The 23,363-nt window shown below is 52.1% G+C and overlaps 2 protein-coding genes across 7 annotated transcripts in view; both read left to right on the forward strand.

Annotated features, from left to right (window-relative positions):
- The window catches only part of FAM20B (FAM20B glycosaminoglycan xylosylkinase), a 42,259-nt gene extending 34,816 nt beyond the window's left edge, over positions 1–7,443 (forward strand). For all 6 annotated transcript variants that reach the window (XM_025877563.2, XM_025877566.2, XM_025877562.2 and 3 more), the window contains 2 exons: positions 1,303–1,362; positions 3,617–7,443. In XM_025877563.2, coding sequence (XP_025733348.1) covers positions 1,303–1,362; positions 3,617–3,848 — 292 coding nt within the window. In that variant the 3' untranslated portion in view covers positions 3,849–7,443. The remainder of the gene's footprint in view (positions 1–1,302; positions 1,363–3,616) is intronic.
- Positions 7,444–10,568: 3,125 nt separating this feature from the next.
- Positions 10,569–23,186, forward strand: TOR3A (torsin family 3 member A). The gene is made up of 6 exons (XM_025877568.2): positions 10,569–10,943; positions 12,016–12,129; positions 12,787–13,052; positions 14,806–14,984; positions 21,759–21,883; positions 22,300–23,186. The coding sequence occupies exons 1-6, from the start codon at positions 10,709–10,711 to the stop codon at positions 22,548–22,550; spliced, it is 1,170 nt and encodes a 389-aa protein (XP_025733353.1). The 5' UTR covers positions 10,569–10,708; the 3' UTR covers positions 22,551–23,186.
- The last annotated feature ends 177 nt before the right edge of the window (positions 23,187–23,363 follow it).

Raw genomic sequence — 23,363 nt, forward strand, 5'->3', positions numbered from 1 at the left:
AAAGGCTCATGCAGTTTAAAAAATTAATTTGTTTGATAGGATGTTTTGCTGTATTTATGGCAGTCTAGACCCAGACTTTTTGTGATCATGAGAAGAGTAGTGCCTTTTGATATATAAAAACAAGTTACTTTTGTCTTGATTAAGACAGTCTTATTTATTTTGAATAAATGGATGGTCCTTAATTTTTTTAGGGGTGCGCTCTTTGAAGAGCATATAATGTTTTCAGTTTGCCCTGTGCCTTCTCTGTGGTGCCTGATTCAGTACCGTACTTTTAGTGACATTTAGTAAGTGTTTGCTAAATAGAATACTTCCTTGGAGCCCAGAATTGTCCAGGCTCTAGGTCACTATCACTAACATTGGTTGCTGAGAATAACCTGAGACGGGGGTCCTCAGCGAATAATGGCCGAGTGGCACTTGCGGGTGGCGCCCCCGTATTATCCCGAGCAAGGGCCTGACGCCTGCAGAAAGCGGGTGCCGGCACACACAGCAGAGCTGGTAGGGGCCAGTGCTACGTGTGTTCCTGAAAACCTGCACTGTGACTTACACAAATGATCTTTTTGTGTGTGTTTAATGAGTGTATGCACTGTGGAAATACACATGGAACTAGTCTTTGCCATTTACTGTTGGAGGGCTGCACTGTGCTCAGGGCTCCCAGACCTTCCAGCTATCACGGTGAGCTTCCAGGAGAAGAATAGAAAGTTGAGAGTTTTCCCGGAACCGGTTCTCCTCGTGTAACTCTGAATTACTGCTAAGGTCATTTTTACAGATGTTTTGAATTACTGTTTTCTCAGCTTCCGTGAGCCGTTTGTCCAGTTTGAATCTGGCCATATACTTACTTGTAGGGGTAGGATAATCCTGCTCTTTTCTTCTGGGTGATTTCAAGGTAGAAAACTTGTTACAAGTGACAACTCTCTGTGTGTTAGTGGGAACCATGTGGATAGCCTTTATTTCTCTCCCCCCCTCCCCCCCCCCATAAAACCTCCAGATCTTGGGGGCCTCCCTTTGGTCCATGGGCTCCGCACTGTGTTGTGTGGTTATGCTTCAGCACCTCGCCGTAGCTGGCAGAAGACAGGAGGCTTGTAAATGAGGGCATTTGTTTTTGATACCACGTGCAGACTGTTAGGAATCCTGTGTCTGATTGGTCGCGCCCCGTTTATTTTTAATTTAAGTGATTTGAGCCGTGGGAGCATGAAATTATCTAGGATCACATTTGGGTCGTCTTAGAGAATTTGCTCTCGCTTTGATGCTAAGACGGCAACTGGTGCCACTGAGTAATTCACTAAGTTTTAATTTAATTTTCAGCTTTGGGAACCCGTCGCTGGATGAGAGAAGCATTCTTGCCCCCCTCTATCAGTGTTGCATGTAAGTTCCGCACAGCAAATACATGGGCCTGTGTCATCTTCCTTTCCAGGCTCACGTAACAGTACATCCGTTTCCTGGGCCTTAAAACTTCCTAAGACCTGAGCAAGTGCTTTTCATGCTTTTCCATCCCAGAACCCATGGAGCTCAAAATTCATTTCAAATTTTATATGAATAGGAATCTTCAGCCTATTCAATAATATGTATTCATGTTTGTTTTAATATCAGAATATGATCCTTTGCCAGAACTCTAGTACAGTCTGTGTCCCTGGCTGCTCTACCGTGTTTACCTTGGGGTTTGAAGTGCTCTCACTCCCCACCACAGATCATCTGTGGTTTGCAGATCTCAATTTGAAATTGTATAAACCAGATGTAACTTTTTCGGAGGCATTTAGTCATGTGTATTTTTAAAGACTGTATTAGAAAACAAAGAAATTAAAAGGTAAATCAAAATGAGATGAAGACCGGGCTCTAAGGAGCTCCTTTTCAGAGGATTATTGCTGGTTTAAAATTTAAAGGGGAGCATTAAGAATCAGCTGGGTTGTACATCGCTCAGCCACAAGGAAACAGGAATCCAGGAGCACACCACATCCTCTCGGGTAACTGCCCGAGACACTCACATCACATCCGACTGCCCCTCCTGGCAGCCGGGCTCTTTCTCTTGTCTCTCTTTTTAATAGCAGCAGTACGGTATTCTGCATTGAGTACTGACCCAAGCACCCCTTGTTTTCATTAATAGGAGGCGATAGTACGGCCAGTCAAAAACCACGTCTTTGAAAGAAGATGTTTTTGTGTAATAGTCAGTGTTGTCCGTCTGATCCAGTCAGAAGCTAGAAAAGACACAGTAGGTTAAATGGGAAAGTTGAGTATAAAGAAGCTCTGATACAAGCGTAACTATAAAAGGAAACTTCTTAGGGCTGAGGGAGAGTACCCTAGGAAGGACAAACTTGGAAGGGAACCCTGTCCCCAAGGCTAGGGTGTGGACCTCCATGAAGGACAGTCCGGTCCACAGGAGAGTGGAGAAGTTGGCCAGTTTGCAGGCCCTGGGCGAGCAGGAAGCAGCCCTCTGGGGTACAAGTTGAGGCAATGACTTGCACCTGGGGTCAGGGCATCATGGAGGGAGGGACGAAACCGCCTGGGCTGCAGGCAGGGCACATGTGTGGGCCTGCAAAGGGAGTTGGGGCGCCAGCATGGGCATGTAGCCCTCAGGGCCCGGGTTTCCATGTCAAGAGGGCCTGCTAATCCTGGCACTGTGGCCGGGGCGGAGCGACGTCTGGTGACCCCTCCCCCTGACTCCCGACCCGCTTGTGCAGCAACCGGAAGTGTCTGCAGTATCCCTCCAGTGACATCGACGGAGAAAGCTTGACAGGAGAGATGCTTCAAGGAATTCTCCGCGTTATAGCAGAGCATACATATATGGAGAGCAAATGTGGGGCTGAGAGGCGGACAAGGGATGCCTTAGTCACACAAGGGAAGCTCTGATGCTCTGGGCATTTGTGGACTTGACAATAGCAAAATCACACCCCTTCCGTGCTTTGTCCAAAGGTCGCTCTTCCTTTTTCAATAGACGCAGGACAGGCTGCCTCTTGCAGAGTCAGACTTCTATGTCTACCTCGTAATTCCCACATTACCCACAGGAAGTGGATAGAATTATAATATTGATATTATAACTGAATTATAATATTAATGGTAGGAATTTTTAACATTCAGAAACACAAAAAGAAGAAAATTAAAACTATCCATTAAGATGTAAGGGTAACTCCTGTTAACACTTCATTCCAGTCATGTGTGTCTGTCTGTATATGTATGTATGTGTGTTTGTACATACATACACATTTTCTTTCCCCACAGATTTGGAGTAAAACTTTCTCCCTTTAACTTTTTTCTCCCACCCAGTATTATATCACAGGCATTTTTCAAGCCACTAAATTTTCAAAACTGTTTTTAACAGCTGCATGGTATTCCCTTGAATGGATAAGTCATACTTTCCCGGTAGCTGAACATTCAGATCTTTCACATTTTTCCGTTACAAATTTAGTACACATTGGGATGAACATCTTTGCATATACCTCTGATGAATTACCTAGAAAAACATATCAAAATGTGGTAATGTGACTTTTTCATCATGTAGAGGTCCTTCAGAAACAGATTTTTTTTTTAGTTGAGGCATTTTACATAATTATTTCCCCAGCAGGCTTTCATCTCCTCTCGATAGTAAGAGGTTTCACATAATCTGCCTTAAAACCCTCTCTTCCAGCATTCGGGTGTCCACCTGGAACAGACTGAACTACCTGAAGGATGGTGTGCTCAAGTCTGCCTTAAAGTCTGCCACGGCCCACGACCCCATCGCCCCCGTGCTGTCTGAGCCTCACCTGGACGCCGCCGACCAGCGGCTTCTGAGTGTCCTGGCCACTGTGAAGCAGTGCACTGACCAGTTCGGGGCAGACGCCGTGCTGGTGGAAGATAGGATGCCTCTTTCCCACTTGTAATCGCACCACAGGATAAGCGAGACTCCTTTTTACAAAGCGAGAGAAACAGCACAATCACTTCCGAACGGTCTGGGGTGGATCGGAAACGGCCGGCAGCAAGCTCTGGTGACGGGGGCGGGGGGTAGGGGGGTGCTTTGGATGCCTTTGGCGATTTCTGTAGGAGAAGCAAAAGCAAAGACTACAGGTGTCCGAGCACAGGAGCGTTGCTGCTGAACCACCCGGCGTCCCCGGCCTCGGCCCCTCCAGCGGCAGGCCTCCTGGCTGGTCCGGCCTCCCTCGCGCGCTGCGGGACAGACAGAGGTGTGACGTTTGGCTAGGCTAATGCTGGGATTGGTTCCGGAGTGTGTAGTTTGAGTTCATCCTTAGAATCCTTTCTCCACTCGTGTGGAGTTTCTGAAAACACTTGGCCAGCTCTGGAGTCCTTTTTTCACTGGGACTAGTCCAACTGGGAATTTGACGGCCTCCTGAGGAGGGGCAGCCGGGAAAACCTGGCCTTCTCTTGAGCCAGAATAGCATGCTCTTTGGGAAGGGATACGTGTTTGGGATAGAATTAGCGGGAACGACAAAAGCGGGGAAGATGCTTGGGCTTTTAAGCAATTGGCTGGTAGTGCTTTTCCTGATCGCTTAGAGGAGGGAGGAAGAGACGGCACCGGAAGCGGGGGGGGCCTCCCAGTATTTGAGTTCTGCGGGTGTGGAAAAGCAAACATGACTGGAACCTCAGTAAGATCTGCGTGCTCACAGCTGTGTCCCAGTTAGCCCCCAAACTGTCCAAGCAGGATTCTCTCATGGAGACTTTTCTTTCTCCCTTTTGCCCCAAGCAGGCAAATCCTTTCTGAATTAACAAAGCAAACTGAGCTAACGCCTTGAATGAGAGTTAAGTTGCCTGCGATCTCTGCCACCCTGATTTCTCATCTGAGATGAGTTTCCACCTCAGCCTTTAAGGCATTCACTCACTGAAGCTGCTCTTCCCAAGAGATTGGCAGTCCCGTCTGTATCTTTCTCGTGGGAAAAGTCAGCTCCCTGGCTCGGCTGACCGCGCACGTTCTGCTGGTGGCTGGGCCTGTCTTGTGATGTGGGCCGTGCCGATGACGGGGAACGAAGAGTTGAAGCTCTCAGAGCCTCAAAATGAAGGAGGTTACCAGGAAGAGCCTTAAGATTTTGATTTATGTCAAGCCCTCATTTCCTTGTTTAATTTCATTGGGCGTTCGGAGGTGGTGGTGGAGCGCCGGTGTCCCTGGCCCGGGCGACAGAAGCCCAGGCTCAGCTCCGTCTGTGTTCCAGCAGAGCCTCTCAGACCTGTGAGCCGTCGCAGCCTGCCTGGGGGCCGGGCCAGCCTTGCACTCCTGTCAAGCAGGGGCTGCTATTTAAACAGTGTGGGGGAGCAAATGTAATGCCAGCCAGTGGAGACCAGTGTGGGGCAGCTTCCCTTTCAAAAACAGCCTAGAATCTATGTTCTCACTTTCTCGCATTGAAAGACAGCTGAGTAACCTATAACTGTTAACAGCGTGAGGTCAGGACGCTTTTGTACTTTATATGTACATTTTGAGACATCCACAAGAATGGGTTGAGTTATAAAAAGAAGGTATTGAACTTAACTAAGAAACCAGGTATTAGCACTAAACACTGAAACGGTGTTAACAAAAGGAGGCCTTAGATTCCAATTTTAAGGTCATTTCCTGTGTGCGTCAAGTAAAATTCCCAGTTGAGCTGGGGAATACCGTGGATGGTGCTCACGCAGAGCGTCGGGGAGCTGGCTGGAGGGAGGCGGCGGGCAGGAGGCAGCGCGCTTGCCTGGGTGAATGTTGGTTCAACTAAATGATGGACCAGTGTTCTTGCAGACACAGGGCGCCTGTAGTCTGCCGCAGTGGAATGAGTAAGAATTGTTCCCCAACTGGGAGCTTCATTCATAATGTTGAAGGCAGAAGATATTGCTAAGGAAACGGGAGGGAATGTCGCATCGTTTTTTCAAAACACTGCAGAAAATGTATAATTTCATTCTCTTTCCTACTGTTTTAAAATTCATGATCTTAAGAGGTGTTCAGATCTATTGAGGTTGAAGTCTTAAGCTGATAGGGTGGTGTCACAGGACTCTTGGAACATAGATTTATGTTCTCATCAGGATTGGATTAAGCTAAGTTTAGGCAAATCTTAGAGAAAACCGACCAAAAGCTTATAGCCATGAAATGCACAAAAACCAAATTCTGTTTGAAAAACAGAGGCTGATATCTTTTTTTTTGTAAGTTTTGTCACCAGGTCCTCTTTGTGGTTTCTTTAGCACTAATATACTCAGACAAGTCACTAGAAGGGTTCTTGGGCAGCCCTAGGTTGGGTGTGCCTAGCCAACATCTTAAGGTAGAGGTGGATACATTTTATATAAGCCTGTTAGGAAAATGAGAACTGACTGCCATTTCCTCATCTCCTCCCACTCCTTAAATACGTTTATTCCAGAGTTAGAGTGGGGAAATATGGGTATAGAAGTTTTATTCTAAATTGTTCTTTTAATATGAGGCTATATTGTGGGTTTGGGTGTAAATAATTTTCTGTGCAAAACAAATGAATAGGATCTGTGATTTTTGCTCAGAGTGTTCGATAATATATTAATAAGGCATTTCTCCCTGTTGCACTCAGGACTAATAGATCAGATGAAATTTAAGGAGGAAATGGAAGAATTCAGGTACATCCATTGCATATTATTTGGGGAAAGATGAATCCTGTACGTGGCAATTTTTCAGTGTCACCTGAACAACAAGTTCTTCCAAGGAAATTCGTCTTTTCTTTTCCATAAAAAAGAAGAGAAAAGAAAAAAGATTTTGGCTTTTCCTTCGCATCCACCATATTCCTTCAGTGTCCATTCTCAGTGGCCCCTGTATCATCTCATTTGACTGTAAGTGACCACACCTCAGTGGCGATAAAACCGCGTCTGTCAGTGAGCTGTCCTATAGGCGTGATCTTGTGAGCTTGAGCTTCAGGAAACATGAGTAAAGGCATATGTATGTATATAGTCATATCTGTATTGTAGCAAGAAAAAAATGTATTTATTTTGACACAGGGAAACATTGACTTATGTTGCTGAAGAACTTGAAGCTAGTGAAAGGGTCACTCCTCAGTCTCTGCGAGTGGCCCCGACGTGACATAAAAGACCATTCAGCCGGCACCTGCTGGGCAGCTGTGGTGAGCCGGCCGCAGCTAGGCACACGTGGGAGCCAGACACACCTGACTTCGTGCAGCTGTTGTCCAGGGGAAGGCCAATTTCTCTCCCTTCGATGCCTCCAGTCTGGGTTGGAAAGGCAGGGGCTGGGGATGCCACTGCCACAGGTTTTTAAAGGAACTAAGGTGTTACTCTCAAATACAAACATAAGGGGGGGAGCCGGGAATAACTTACTGGGAAGCTAATTTATTTGCTTAAAAGGGATGTGTAGGAACCACTACCCTCTGTTTTGATCTGCCAAGGATTTCCTCTCAGCGCTGCCGCACGCAGGGGATTGGGCTTGGTAAGACACCATACGGGACAGATACGCACCGAAATTTCTAATGCGTTCTATGGGTTTCAATTCTGAAAAAGAAAAAAAAAAAAGAATAAAGATTTTAATAAGTATCGATGTATCATCTTTTCCTCTTACTCCTTTTTCCCCTTCTTTCAAGCTATTTTCAATGTTCTGTTCCAACTTCCTGTTTTGTTAGGGGATGGAAAAAGACCCCTTCTGCTCCCACTTCAACCTTCGCAGGGACTGTTCCATAGTATCTGATGAGTAAGACCTTTGCACGTGCTCGCTAGCCTCCAAAAGGCCAATTCCAGGTTGTGGCTCTACCAGAAATTTCCATTGGATAATTCTTGGGTGCTTTTTGTATATTTGGTATAAGTTCAGCCCATTCCTGCAGCTTTTATAAGTAAAACATTATAAATCCTGAAGAACATGTCAGCACAGTACTGTACAGACATGGGAGAAGACCAGGGCCCTGATTATTATTCTTCAGACAGCCAGATTTTTAACTTTTGAAACAAATCCAGCATCATAAGCCTCAACTAGACAACGAAGCAGACTTCTTAAGTTTTTACTTGGTTTGCCGCATTTTTGTTTGCGCCGCCTTTTGTCCCGTGCACTTGGATACCGGTGGGAGGCTGCCACCTTGTGTTCTTCACTGACTCCCCTGCGATCCTTTTTCAGGTGGGCTTCCGGCTTTGCTTCTCAGGCGTATTAGAAGGACTGGTATTAAAACTCGGGAAAGGCAGCTGGGAGTAGGGAGGGTTCCTGGAGTGTTCAGTCTTCGGTAGATACTTGGGCTTTGGGAGTCCCCTCAGAGAACTGACGGTCCCAACAGAAGGAAACTGTGAAGCACCCAATGTGTCAGGAATGATGTCAATGAATTACAGTAGAAATGCAAGCAGGAACAAATCACTGGGGGTCAGGAGGGTGAGAGGTAGGCAGAGCCCACATGGAAGAAAGGGAGAGTGAGCCAGGCCTGCTGTGTGTGTAGAAGCCCGATTTCCAAAGTACACAGCCTCCTGGGCCTGTACCCTGTTTCATCCCTTCAGGGCTGCGGGAAACCATGGGAAGGTTTTCATCGGGCACGTCCTGTCTCTTGAAAGGACCCTCCGAGTCCACTGTGTCGTTTCAGTTGCTCCTTAGTAATAAACATTAAACAAGCCACCGGTGTAGAGATGAGCTGTGAAATATTGATTTTATGTTTTCAGAGTTTGCTTTTTACATGCCAAGTGTAACGAGATAAAGGCTTGATTTTTACTCAGAGATTGTTTTCAGGGCCGAGAGAGTTCTGCCTGCCTCCAGCCGGGTCGGTGTGTGGCAAAGCTTGGTGCCATTTCAATGACCTCAGATAGGTGTTGCGTGTCCATTTTCTCTTAGACTTTGTTAAAATGCAGATTTTGATTGAGTAGGTTTGAGGCCTGGGATTCTGAATTTCTAATGAGCTCCGGGATGAAACCAGTGCTGCTGGTCCCTGGAGCACGCTTGAGTAGCAGCAGGGAGCCGGGTTTGCTTGCTAAGGAATCATGGCGGCCTGTAGTTTTCAAGACAGCCTCTAGATGTCCCCATCGTCCATGAGATCTCGCTCCTAGACTCCGAACCAACTGCCTCCAAGCCCTGAGAATGAAATGTTGGCAGTTTACTGAAACCAGAGTCTTGTCTAAAAACTGGTGTTTGGATCCATTGTTTCTGTGTGGAACTGACAACGGTGGAAAAAAAATGTTTACTTTTAGGAAAAAATGTCATCTTGAAATCAAGATGTTTGTCCAAGAACTTTCCAGCTATCTCCTTTATTTACCACTAAGTGCCAAATTCAAATCAGAACACTGCAGAAATTAGCAGTCCTACATGAAAGTTAAAAGCAGAGACTGTTATTTTCACAGTCCTAAAACTTGGGTTTTTAAAAGAAACTAGTGTTACTATTGGTAATTTTATCACCATAAATTCACTTGTAAACATCACTACTATAAAATCATCCAAGCCTCCTGTGTAGACCATCCAGAGCCTCATACATAAAAGTCAGCATGTAACTGAATGAGCCCATGAACTCTTAGAGCCTCCCGTCAAGTGACTGTTTTATTCTGCCATTTGATCGGTGGGGAATCAGGCATAGGGCAAATTATACCCGAGGTGACACACAGAAAATGGCAGGGGCCATACTGGGTTGCCATTCACGCGCATTCACTGGATGAGTTCGTGTTTTCAATTTCCAGATAAGCAGAAGGGCATGTTCCTTGGTAGCGGTCCGCGCGAGCTCTCCTGGGCTTGACTGCGCTCGCAGCAGGGCTGGGAACTGGCCGCGGCTCCGTGGGAGGCTTGGCTTCGGTGTTGCCATCACTCGGAGGGGCTGATACCTACAGTACGCACATCCCTAAGCCCTCTGCAGTCTGTGGTGGTGTCCTAACAGGTGCACGGCTGAGTTCCGGTGCTGTCTGAGCGCGAGCCAGGGCGGATGTGGTGAGCGGCTGCGGGACGAGTGGCCGCGGCACCGAGTGCGATGAGAGACGGGGACATCGTGAGCTGGCTCCGGGATGCCGCAGAACCCAGCCTCGAAGCCGCGGAGCCTGTGCCATCAGTCGAGTCCCACGACCTCTAGACAGCACTTTGTTCCAAGGGCAAGAGGGCCCCGATGGGCCAGTGGCTTCAGTCACTCAGGTGATTTTGAAAAATGCATTAAGCTCTTCTGAAATGCGACAGGCACGTGGCAGGCTCATGCTGTGGAGAAGGGGCCCCAGAGGAAAGGCGCCCTCAGGTCTTGCCTGTGGTATCTGAGGAGCTGCTCAATGTCACCAGCGCTTCAAAGCGGCAAGCGGGGCCGAGAGAGCGCACACAGTAATCAGCCGAACTTCCTTCCGTGATGCTCCCCCGGCTGGGAGTTTCCAGAAGCCGAGGATCTCCAGCCTGGAGGCTTCGGGCTTCCACTGGCCCCGGGCGGACTCCCAGCCGTGGAAACCTGGGGCTGCTCGCAGCGGTTTCACTTCCCGGGGTGGCGGACCCGTGTGGCTCCCCGCCCCCCCGCCCCCAGGGCCTCTCTCCACCCGGCGCCGGGTGACACGCCGCCCGAGCCGGCCCGGGGCTGAGCTGCCGCCAGGGGCAGGGCAAAAACGGGGGGCCCTTACTGGGTCGGCGTCGGGACGGGCCCCGGGGCTGCCGAAGGGAGTCGCCGGGTGGCCGGCGGTGACCTTTCCGAGGCCTGACTGCGCCTCCTCGGCGACCGCGGGCTCCCCAGTTCAGCGCGCGACCGGAAGAGAGCCCCGGCGGTGGGCGGTGCCTGCGGGCGGCCTCGGGGTGCGCTCGGGCCGCGGGCCTGGGCCTCGGTTCCCGCGGCCCCGCCCGCCGCCGTCCGGGCACTACCGGGAGCGGGGCGGCGGGAGAGCCATGCGTCGCCTGCGCCTGCTGCCGCTGCTGCTGCTGCTGCTCCTGCCGCGGCCGGGCGCCCCGGGACCCGGCGACGACGCGAGCCCGCCCGACGCGGCCCAGGAGCCCCTCCCGGGCCTGCGCGAGCGGCTGCGGGAGGCCGTCGCCCTCTCCCGACGGTACTGGGCGCTCCTGCGCTGCCGCGTGTGGCCCAAAGACTGTGAGCGCGCCGAGGAGGCTGGCGCGGGGCTCCTGGGTAAGAGCGGCCGCCCGGGCTCCTCCGGCCGCGGCCCCCGTGGGGGGGGGGGGGCTGGGGGGAGGGGCAGGCGGGGGGCCGGGACGTGCGCTGGCCGGGGGAAGCCGGGCGCCGCTGTCCCAGCCGCCGGGCCGCGGCCACCAGGCAGGCGCCCAGGCTGCCCGCCCTACCGCCCCGCCCGGCCTCGGCCCAGGCGGCGGGCAGGGGCGCCTCTGGGGACCCGGCCGCCTCCCCGGCCTCTGTCCGTCACAAGACCATCTCCTTCCCCCGGGTGCCCCGCCCTCGGCGCCCGTCCGTGACCCCTCCAGACAGCTCACACTTCCTTGAGTCGGCCAGCCCACCTGGCATTATTCCAAGGAGCTGCTCTTTCCCGCCTTCTTCTGGGCTTTTCGGCAAAGTCCCCGGCTGGACACCTGTGTTCTGATTCCCACTCCGTCAGTGACAAATCTGGCATGGACCAGATGCTCTCTGAGGCTCCTTGCAGTCTGTGGAGATCATTCTAGGTCCCTAATGCAATTCTGATGGCAATCCTACAATGGTGCTGTAAAAACGTCTTTCATTTCAATCAAAAGATTTCTAAATCCCAGTGGTTGGGCTTTGTTTGGTTGCGTTTCTGCTGGTGCTGGCAATGTTCAAACTGACATTTGACAAAAGAATTGAGAGGCCCTTGGGGTTGGCTGGGATCACACCATTTTGGAATTCACAGCAAGTAGGCAGAATGATCATCACCAGCGGCTGTTGGTCTCCCTGCCAGACTGCAAACTCCTTGTGGGCAGCTCTGGGTTTCTTAACGCTTCTGGCACACGGTGCTTAAGGCATATATGTTGAGCAAATTGACCTTTGCTGGATCTGTATCTGCAACAAGGCCATCGACTTCCTCCAAGCTGGGGGCGCCCCCTCCTGCTCAGTCCCTGGCTAGGCACAAGGAAGGCCCAGGGAAGAGCAGTCAGGAGCAGTCCTGGAGGGAGGACCAAGGACAGGAAGAACTGCTCTGCTTGGTTGCGGGGAGACAGTGTCCACCTTCCCCGTGGCCCTGGGTTCTGTCCCGGTCTCACAGCTCCCCCTTTTCCAGGCTGGAGCCTTCCCCTGTTGGGCCAGCAGTACCTGGACATCCTGACCTCGTGGTACTGCAGCTTCCAGGCCTGCTGCGACAGTGGGGACTGCAGGATCTCCAACAACTTCACAGGTGGCACCTTGCATGGCCCTGAGGGGCTGGGGATCTGTGGGGAGGAGAGGCAGTCCGGGGGCAATGCAAGGCACCCTTCATTGTCCTGCCCCCAGCTGACAGCACGCCCTTCCTGTCTCCGCCATGGCTCCCAGAGCCCCTGTGTCCACACCCTGTAACCTCATGGCTGGAAGGAAGGCATCGCAGAGGACTCTGAACACACTAGCTGCCCTCAACAAGTGTTTGCTGAATTGAATTTATTCATGTGAGGGAGTCTCCATAAAGCACCTAGGGGTTCCCGAAACCTCTGGGTGGGAGCAACCTCTTGGGCATCAGGGATGGGCTTCCTTCTCCAGACAGGACTCTGCCAACCATTCTTTTTTTTTTTTCAAGATTATTTTTTTGAGAGAGAGAGAGCGTGCACACGAGTGGGGGGAGGGGCAGAGGGAGAAGCAGGCTCCCTGCCGAGCAAGGGAGCCCCTAGGGGGCTCCATCCCAGGACCCTGAGATCATGACCTGAGCCAAAGGCAGCCGCTTAACCAACTGAGCCACCCAGGCGCCCTCTGCCAACCCCTCCCCCAGCTCAGGGATGTTCAGAGGTGTCTCCCAGCCATCACGGAGCCTGGTGGGGACCCCATCTGTGCCACCGCACCATGGCGGCTTCTTTCCCCCTCCTAGGCCTGGAATGGGACCTGAGTGTGCGACTGCACGGCCAGCATCTGGCCCGGGAGCTGGTCCTGACGACGGTGAGGGGCTACTTAGAGCTGCCCCGGCCGGACAAGGCCCTGGCTCTGTCGTTCCACGGCTGGTCGGGCACAGGCAAGAACTTCGTGGCTCGGCTGCTGGCAGAGAATCTATACAGGGACGGGCTGCGGAGCGACTGTGTTGAGACGTTCATCGCCACCCTACACTTCCCTCACCCGAAGTATGTGGACCTGTACAAGGTGAGGCTGTGGGGTGCTCTGCCGGGGGGCTCTGCCAGCGGGTCGGGCCCGAGGCTCGGCCAACCTGAGCCACAGCCTTCTGGGATGGGACGGACGCCCTGAAAGCAGCCCTTCCCTGCGAGGGGGTGGCCTCGGAGCCGCCTGAGTGTGGGCATTGGCGGCCCTGGTGACAAGCCCTGTAACCCACAGAGACATCCACTCCACAGAGATACGGCCCTGAGCGTGTGGAGGAAAGATTCATATTCAAACACTGCGCGTCTTGAGCCCTGTCTCCTTATCAGCTGCCCACTGAGTTTAAACAGAGAATCCACGTGATAGTTGTCTGTTCTCGAAGTAGTGGTAATTGTGCAGGAAATGGGGAACAGACAAAAGCAAAAACTTTATCGGAATCTCCACACACAGACACAAGCACAGTTCGCATTTGGGTGTACTTCCTTCAGGTTTTATGTCATTGTGATTAATACTGGACAGAAAGTTGTAGATCCTGTTTTTTGGGGAGGCTGCGCAAGAGGGAGAGGGAGAGAGAATCTTAAGCAGGCTCCACACCCAGCGTGGAGCCCGACGCAGAGCTCGATCTCACGACCCTGAGATCATGACCTGAGCCGAAATCAAGAGTCAGGCGCTTCACGGATTGAGCCATCCAGGCACCCATATCCTGCCCTTTTTTTTTTTAAGAGGCGTATCATATAAGATTTTCCATGTCTTCCCCAAATCGCCAACAGGTAGGGAGACAAAAATTGTCCTTGCCACTCTGCTCTTTTGGCTTTCTTCCATTCAGACATGTATTTCAGATAAGCCGGACGATGGGCAAAACCCCATTGCAGCATGACAGAGAGGACTACATTGTCTCTGGGTTTCTGTCCCACTCTCTGCAGTGTGTTACCCTGGGAAGATGTTGTGAGGCTCCGAGCACAGAGCCGGCTGAGCCAGCTGCAGGTGCAGCGCGGTGCTGGAGGGCCAGCGACTGGTGGCTAGTCCGCCAGGCCTTCCCAGAAAGAACAAACGGGCTCTGTGGCAGAACTGCTCTGGATCTCTGCTTCCCCACTGTGAAAACAGACCTGTGCACTCTCTCTCTCTCTCCCTCTCTCCCCCCCACACACAGTAGGGTGACGAGGGGCCGAGGTCAGACCCAGGGAGGCCAGAGGTGGATGGAGTGGGGGCTCTGCTGACACACCCGACAGGTTCGGGAGCTGGCCCCCTTCTGCTGTAGCCTTCAGAGGGCTTTCGACTCTGTGGCCGGGGGTGGGGCACCCCTGGGGGCCAGTTGGCTGAGTCCCGGACAGGTCCCACCCAGGCTTCTCCCCTGAGGTCTCAGCCTAGCCTGGGTACTAGTGAGCACCCAGTCCGGGGAGTTCAAGACAGGGGGCTGGGGTGGCCTGTGGGCACGTGAACCTGCTGTGCCCGCCTCCCCGATATTAGAGCCTGGCTCCTGCCCCCCAGGGAGTCTGATTGGACGTTGATTCTGGGATGGGACCTCATCCTGGAGCGCGGGGAGCAGGGCGAAGCCTGGGGCCTGTTTCCAAGGCCAGGCCAGCCCGCTTCCTCTCCCCAAAGCCCAGGATGCGTGAGAATCACCTGGGAAGCTCATCAGAGGTGTGGGCCCTAGCCCCACCCCGACACGTGTGGATTGGTAGTTGTCGGGCGGGACCCCAGGTGATCCTTTGCAGATGCCAAGCGCGGCCCTCAGGGCTGGAGGATGGGAACGGCCGCCCCCACCCCCCCAGCTCGCAACAGCTCCCTGTATTCCGTGCAGGAGAAGCTGGCAAGTCAGATCAAGGAGACGCAGGAGCGCTGCCACCAGACCCTGTTCATTTTCGATGAGGCCGAGAAGCTACATCCGGGAATGCTGGAGGCCCTCAGGCCACACCTGGAACGCCAGGCTCCCGAGAACCACAGGGTAGAGTCCCAGAAAACCATCTTTCTTTTTCTCAGGTGAGGTCTGAGGAACAGTAGTCAGGAGGGCTGCGGGAGGGGAGGGAGGCGCCTCCGTCCAGGTGCCGTTTGGGCCGGGCTTGGGAGTCAGCCGGAGGGGCGGTGCTTCCACGCTCCCCGGGGCTGCAGACCCTTCTCTGCACGGGAAACCGAGAGGAAACAGGAGCCTGGCTGCTTGGGTGGTAGCAGCGGTGCGGAGCCCTAGGCTCCCTGGTCCTGCCCTGATCCTACCGCTAAGGCTCCTGGAAGGACTGACTCCCACCTCCCGGCCCCCCATCGCCGGCTCGGGCCACCCGCCGGAAGAGCAGAGCAGCTATCCCTCACCTGTCCTCCCCTGCCCAGCACCCCCGTGGCTGTCTTAGGGCGGTGAGGCTCCCCTCCGACTCCCTAGAGCACACAGCCCCCTCGGGGACGGACCACTCACACATAGGAATCCCCCCTTCGAAGGGCATTTTGCGGGCCTTTTGTATTGACCTATAATTGACAGACAGCATTAGTTCCAGGTGTGCAACATGAGTCAGCGTTTGTCTATGCGGTATTGCGAAATGACTGCAGTAAGTCTGATTAACACCCGTCACTATACATGATTACACAACTTTTTTCAAGATCTGCTCTGGGCAGCTTTCAAATATGTGATGCGGTGTTATTAACCCCGGTCGCCACCACGCTGTACTCTGCGTCCCATGACTTACTCATTACTTAACGCCGCCGGCAACCGGCCATCTGTTCTGGGTCTCTGTGAGCTTGGTTCCTTGTTCTTGTTACTGTTTTAGGAGTTACTGTTACTGTTACTGTCTTTCTCTTATTTCATTTCACATGATGCCCTCAAGGTTGTTGTTGCAAATGGCAAGATTTCATTGTTTTATGGAGTTTTATGAATAATACTCCACTGTGTGTGTGTGTGTGTAGCACATTTTCATCATCCATCCGTCAGTGGGCACTTAGGTGGTTCCCATATTTTGGCTAGTGTAAATAATGCTGCGGTGAACATGGGGGCATGTATATCTTTTTAAATATTTTTGTTACCTTTGGATAAATCCCCAGAAGTGGAATGGCTGGATCATAGGGTAATTTTTACCTTTAGCTTTCTGGAGAGCCTCCACAGTGTTTCCCACAGTGGCTGCACCAGTTACATTCCCACCCCCAGCGCACAAGCATTCCCTTTCCTCCACATCCTCAATAACACTTGGTATTTCTGGTCTTTTTGGGTATAGCCATTTTCACAGATGTGAGGTGGTATCTCATTGTGCTTTTGATTTGCATTTCCCTGACAATCAGTGATGTTCAGCACCTTCTTATCTACGTGTTGGCCATCTCTTTGCCTCCTTTGGAAAAATGTCTATTCGGATCCTCTACCCATTTTTAATCAGATTATTTTTTGCTACTGAGTTGTATGAGCTCTTTATATTTTTTTATGTTAACCCTTATCAGATATATGATTTGCAAATATTTTCTCCCATTCAGTAGGTTGCCTTTTCATTTTGTTGGCTTCCTTTGCTATGCAGAACTTTTTAGCTTGATGTGGTCCCACTTGCTTATTTTTGCTTTTGGTGTCAAATCAAAAAATCATTGCCAAGACCGATGTCAGAGAGCTTACTGCCTGATTTTTTTCTTAAGAGTTTTATGGTTTCAGGTCTCACATTTAAGTCTAATCCATTTTGAGTTAATTTTTGTGTACAGTTTGAGGTAGTGATCCAGTTTCATTCCTTTATATTTGACTGTTCAGTTTTCCCAACACCATTTATTGAAGAGACTGTCCTTTCTCCATTGTATATTCTTGGCTCCTTTGTCATAAATTGACTATATGTGCCTGGGTTTATTTCTGGGCTATTTTGTTCCACTGATCTATGGGTGTCTGTTTTTATGCCAATACCATATTGTTTTGATTATTACACCTTTGTAATAGTTTGGAATATAACTCACATACTGTGAATCCCTTCTAAATAGGGCATTAAGTTTTCAAAGCAGCACATTTGTTGAAAATTAAGTACAAACTATCCTTGAAAATTCCCAAGGTAGACTCAGTTGGAGGATGGTGTCCCATTAAGTCCAATGTGGCTGGTTCTTTCTCCAGCCTTGGAAGGTCTGTTTCTTCTCTGATCACGAGAGGAAGTCACTGGCTCAAAATTCAGGGTATGTTGTGTTGAATGAAAAGCTCATGCTTTCACACCTGTGCTGAGATCTGCACCCTGACCATGCAGGACTCCAGTCACTATATGACATTACCTGTTTTGTTTGCCTGTATACTCTGGAAGTGGCTTTGTAAAAAGTGAATTGAGAAAGCAGCTTGTCCAATCCTATCTTTTTTGTGGTGGCTCCAACTGGGAAAGTCCTGCCCAACGTCTGTTAGAAGTCAAGTTTGGGTTCTTGTTGGCCCAGCCTGAAATGCTTAAGCTGCTTCTTACACTCAGAGTGGAAGAATAACCCATTGCTGCCGCTCCCCAAACCCCCTTCTCCCGTTTGGTAGTACGGGCTAGCTAGGGGCTTTTCTTCAGTTTTGCATGCACCCTCTGAAGGTAGAGAAATAGGGAGTCTGGATTTTCATCCAGTTTGGAACGTGTGGAGGCAGATCCTGTGTCACTGTGGACCCACAAGACAAGATGGAACCAGTTGAAACTTGCCCCGTTGGGATTTCAGTGTGGTGACGGCAAGCCCTTCCTGGTCTGTGATTAAGGCACACAACAGTGCACTGTGGAGGGACGCAGCATGGGGGAGGGGGGGTGCTCCCAAGGGGATTTTTTTAAAAAAATATTTTCTTAGAGCGAGAGAGCACGAGTGGAGTGAGGGAGCAAGGGAGAAGCAGGCTCCCTTAGACACTTAATCGACTGACCCACCCTGGCGCCCCCCAAGGTGATTTTGAAAGAAAAGCAGAGAAGCTGACCTGTGCCTGACTTGAGCTGTGGTCCCAGGGCGCTGCCTTTCCCTCTCAGTTCTCAGCTTGGAAAACCCCCACCCTTGCCGGTGCATTTCCTAATGTGACCCAGGTGACCTTGTGGTCTCTAGGCAACTGTTTGCCTTTGTAGTATTTTGGTCATTGACCTGCGGGCAGTGCCCTAGTCTCCTTTAGCCCTGCCCTTTCCCCCAGTGACCTGGCCTCTGTGCAGTGTCCGAGGCCAGGCAGTCACCAGGGAATGGACAGGAGGCTGGGGTGGCAGCCGGGCCTGTGGGGAGAGCCACCGGGGAGGGGGGAAGCCCCCTTGCTGGGGGATGCAGAGGCTGTGCCAGCTCTCCATGCGGAACCCCTGGGGAGGACACACACCTGTGACAAGGCTCGAGGGAGTGGTCTCTGGTTCCAGGGGCTCTGGTGCAGGCCTGGGCCCGGCCTAGGGAGTCAGTGGGGTTTGACAGGCCTGGGTGCCGGCTGACCCCGTGCAGCTCAGCGCCATCCCCACCCCTGCCCCGGGCACCCAGAGAGCAGCACTTCTAAACCGTGAAGGTTTCCAGGTACAGGTCTTCATCAGTTTGCAGTGGGATTATGTCCCAATAAGCTCATCTAAGTTGAAAATGTATTTAACACACCTAACCTACCGAACACTACAGCTCAGCCTAGCTTACTTTAAATGTGCTCACAACACACACGTTAGCCTGCAGTTGGGCAAAATCATCCAACACAAAGCCCATCTTCTAACAGTGTTGACCGTCTCATGTAACTGGCTGAATGGCGTACTGACAGGAAGAGCGTGGTTGTGCGGGTGCAGATGGTTGTAAGGGTGTCACTTGTCAACCCCTGTGATCGCGTAGCCGCTACCCAGCATCACGAGTCAGGATCAGACTGTGTGCTTCGCTAGCCCAGGAAAAGATCAAAATTCACAGTGAGACTTCTGAATGCTTACTGCCTTTGTATCCTTGTCAAGTAGAAAAATCGTTAAGTCAGGGGCTGTCTGTATTCTAGGGATGGGCCGGGGAAGGCCATATTTGAGTCTCTGGATTTGAGGTCTACGGTGGCCTCACCCCTGTGCTGAGGGCTCTTGTGTTTGAAAGGAAAGCACGGCTGATTCGAGCTGTTGGTGGGAACAAGTCACATTCATTGAAGGCCAGTTTAATCCTGACAAAACTCCTAAACGTGCTGCTTGAAGTGAGGTGCTGTGGGGTTGCAGTCCTGCCCCGTGGTGGTGGCAGTCGGAGCAGGGGTGTCCTGGGCGCCAGGCTCGAGGGCCTCCACTAACGCCGAGGACTTTCACCTGTCTCTGCCATTCTAGAGAGTGCTCCTGGAATGGGGTTGTGGAACTCTGGTCCTCTTCTTAGGGAAGCGGTCCGTGAAAGGAAAGGAGAGAAAGGACTTTGAACAATTAAAAGAGCAATACGAATGTAAATTGTTCATGGAATCAAAAGCCTTGTAGAAATGTGTATTTGTTGATGATTGAACCTAAGGTGACGTAAGGGGGCAATCAAATTGGTCCAATTCTCTTATTTTACAAATAAGGACACTGAGGGTCTGCAAGATTAGTAAGTGTTTGTTTATATCTCTTTAAGAAAGACTTAGCAATTAAGGTTTGGGGTTTAAGAGTTCTGGAGAGGCCTCTGAAGTCCCCTTCCTTTGGGGTCTTGGGGCTAAGGGCTGGGAAGAGGACATGTCCTGTCCCAGAGCCAGGGGACAGGCTGGGCTCCAGAGGTGCCTTCAGACCCCTCAGCAGCCAGGGACGACCTGGGAGGATGTGGAGAACGGAGGTCCTCCAGGAAGGCCTCAGCTCTCTAAAGGAGCAGTCCCGAGGAGCTGAAGACTAGGGCAGGTGAATAGAGACGGGGCTCAGGGTCTGTCTTGGTGGGTGAGAGAGAGGAAGAAGACATGGGCGACGGGACAAAGAAGAGAAATTGAGGAGGGATGCAACAGTGTAGACAAATGTGCAGACACATGTGTCGATTTGTTAAATAATGTTTATTGAGCACCAAGCACAGCAGTCCATGCTCCTGGGGCTGGATGAGTGCATCGCGCTCCAGCCCACCCCTGTGTCCACCTGCCCTTGCCTCCCGCGGGGGATGCAGGATGGGGCAATCCCTTGGCAGGGGACAGCTCTTGCCTCTGGCCTCTGCTGATGGAAGATGGCCTGCCTGGCAGGCCTTCCTACAGCAGCCTCCCTGCGTGCAGGTGTCACGAGAAGTCTGGCTGGGCAGCTGAACTTGAGCAAGGGGTGGGGGCGAGTCCCCCAGCTGGGACTCAGGCCCCCTGGGACAATCTGGCTGGGAGGGGTGCACCAGCGCCCACGGGAAGGAGGCACTGGATCACTGGGCAGTCCTGGCTCACACAGCAGCGGTGGCAGGCAGGGGGAGAGCCTGGCACACGGGACACACTCTAACACCAAACAAGCAGACAAATGGGTTAATGTACCTGTGAGTGTCAGATGGCCAGCCAGAGCTTCGGGAGAAGAGAACGGAGTTTCCCCCTCACGCTGTGAGCCTGAGCAGGGCTTGGTTTAAGGAGCTGGCGGCGGGGGGGCACGCGGAGGAAGTGCTGCCGGCCCCAGGTCCCCACCTCCTCCTAGCTTCCCCGGTGCTGGCTCTCATTTTTTTTTTTTTAAGATTTTATTTATTTATTTGAGAGAGAGAGAATGAGATAGAGAGCACGAGAGGGAAGAGGGTCAGAGGGAGAAGCAGACTCCCCGCCGAGCAGGGAGCCCGATGCGGGACTCGATCCCGGGACTCCAGGATCATGACCCGAGCCGAAGGCAGTCGCCCAACTGAGCCACCCAGGCACCCTACACCCATACGAGGCTTGAACTCACAACCCAGAGATCAAGAGTCGCATGTTCCTCCAACTGGGTCAGCCAGGCGCCCCTGATTTCTTCTCTCCTTACCCCGTCTCCCTCATCTCTCTAACCCGGTCCTCTCTCTTGTGCTTTGGACCCATCCTTCCAGTTGCCTATTGCTGTCACAACCCTTAGCTCGCAAGCAGGTGTAAAACGTGTGTGCACGCGCATGCGTAGATCCAAGCTTTCGTCACGACCCTTCTCCTACACTCCTGCCACCCAGCGGCGGCTGGGAGACAGCAGGCAGCTTACGACAAATGCTTGTGTGTTTTGATGACTTCCTTTCCCTCACTTCTCACATCCCTCAGTCACAGAGGCCTGGCCATTGGGCCTCCTCAGCTAGTTCTTCAATTCTTCCCTCTACCTCTAAACAGGGACTGTTGCAAAAAGCTCCCTGACCTACTTTCCGTAACCATCCCATGCCTCTTCATTCCAACCTCTGTGGCCCTAGAATGATCTTAGGCAGTAAACCAAATCAGGTCACCCCACCACCCTCCACTCCCACGTTCAAACCCCTGCAGTGGTTCTCTCTGGCCTGTAAGCTAACTTCTGTGTGTGTGTGTGGCAGACAGTAGCCTCCACCTGCCTCCATGCCTCTGCTGCTCCAGCCCTGAACCCCACACGCCCCCTGCTCATCCAGGCTGGGACACGTATGCTGTCCCGTCAGTTTGCACTCAGAAGCCACATCCTTCCTCTTAAGGCTTCTCCCTGGGCCTTAGGCGCTCCTGCTTTAGCACCTGCCCTGCCGTCCTGGAGTCACAAGCCCTGTCCTTCCCCATCGAGGTCAAGGGAAAGCTCCACATCCTACCATTGCTGTGCGCCCTGCACTTTGCACGGACTTGTGTGTCAAAAGGGAGCAAGGCCGGGAAGACAGTGTCTTCTGTGCAGACTTGGGGGTGGGACAAGATCTCCTGGAGAAGGAGAGGCCTCCGACCTCCATTCTTCCAGTCACGCATGCAGTGGCCTCAGTGGTCTGTATAGCTAAATAGGAAAAGAATAAGATGTGTTCACAAGCTCTTGTCTCTTTCAGTAACATTGGCGGCAATACCATCAATGAAGCTGTCCTGACTCTGCTTCAGGCCGGAGGGGCCCGGGAAGAAATCAGGCTGGACCAGCTGGCACCCCAGCTCCAGGCCGAGATGGCGGAGTCCACAGGTAAGTGGCTCCCAGCCTCTGGGGACGGCTGCGGGGTGGGGAGGGGTCTGGACTGGAAGGTGGGCTTCTGAGGTTGGCAAGGCAACCGTATCATCACCTCACTGTCAGCTCCAGGCAGACACGAGAGAAGGTCCAAGAAAACGCTTTCAGAGTAGTTGCCCCAGCCCTGGAAACCCAGGCGGCGGACCCTGAGCAAGAGTGTCTGTGAGCTCAGTGGTCCGTGCTATGAAATGAAACCATAAACATGCAGGCAGTGTCCCACTGTCCCGCTTCACCTGGGGCACACACTCGGAGTTAGCCAGGACACGCTTTCGCTCTGAAGTTCTTGACATGGGCTTTAGGGTCGGGGACACCTTAAAACTCCAGTTGGGGTCAGCCCCAAGGTAGGCGTCATGTAACTCTGCTCTTGATTTCAGACACTGGCTTTGGCCACAGCTGTCTTGTCAAGGAAAACCTGATTGACTTCTTCATCCCCTTCCTGCCCCTGGAGTACCACCACGTGAGGCTGTGCGCACGCGACGCTTTCCTGAGCCAGGGACTCCCGTACACAGAAGAGGCCCTGGACCAAATTGCCAAGATGATGGTGTATATCCCCAAGGAGGAGCAACTCTTCTCTTCTCAGGGCTGCAAATCTATTTCCCAGAGAATTAGCTATTTCCTGCCTTGAGGGCTCGAGGAAGACTTCCTGCAGCTGCCGGTCTTCCACCACCAGGACCCTGGGGCCGGTCAGGGCACTGTCTGGGACTCAGGGCAGGAGGATAGGCTGGCCTCCAGCCGTCACTCACGTACAAAAGGTGTGTAAAAAGGGAAGGCCTTAAATCAGAAACAGAGCCAACGCTTTAAATCACTTGGTGCCTTAAAGAGCCACATTTTAAAATGTGGGCCAGGCGGCTGGAGAAAGCCACAGGCCAGATGAATCCCAAGGCCTGGCTAGCATCTCTGCCCTTGCCCGCAGAGGCCTGGACTTGGGGGTGAGGCCAGAGGTCGCGGGGTCCTCATTGACAGGGAAGGGAGAATCAAGCTCTGCTTACCAGTGGCCTCGGGTGTGCAGGCACAGGGGCTTAGCTTTCAAGTTGTTCCCACAGGGAAGCGGAGCAGGTTTGTCAGCAAAGAGCCTCAGGCTGAAGGAAAAAGTACACAAAGGAAGAATTTTATATATATATGTGTGTGTGTGTATATATATATATAAAATCATGTCAGTGGAGGTTAAGATTTGTACTCAGATTTAAAAGAAAAATTTAAGCAAGGGGCTTTGACATGGCTGTGTCATGTGTAAAGATTAAAAGTTTGTATTTTTCTAAAACCCTCGGCCTCCTTTCTTACTGAGACCTAGTAATCACGCTCACTCAGCTGGGGGCGGACGGTGGCGCTGAGGGCGGACGCGGTGACCGCCCGCTCTGCCAGGTCACTTCTTGTGGCTTCGCGCAGAGGCCGAACCGTTACTTCAGCCTCTTACTGAGGGGCCTCTCACAGCAGAGCG

The sequence above is a fragment of the Callorhinus ursinus genome, unplaced genomic scaffold, assembly GCF_003265705.2.
Source record: "Callorhinus ursinus isolate GAN/ISIS: 27379988/994484 unplaced genomic scaffold, GSC_fseal_2.0 scaffold13, whole genome shotgun sequence".
NCBI classification, from domain to species: domain Eukaryota; kingdom Metazoa; phylum Chordata; class Mammalia; order Carnivora; family Otariidae; genus Callorhinus; species Callorhinus ursinus.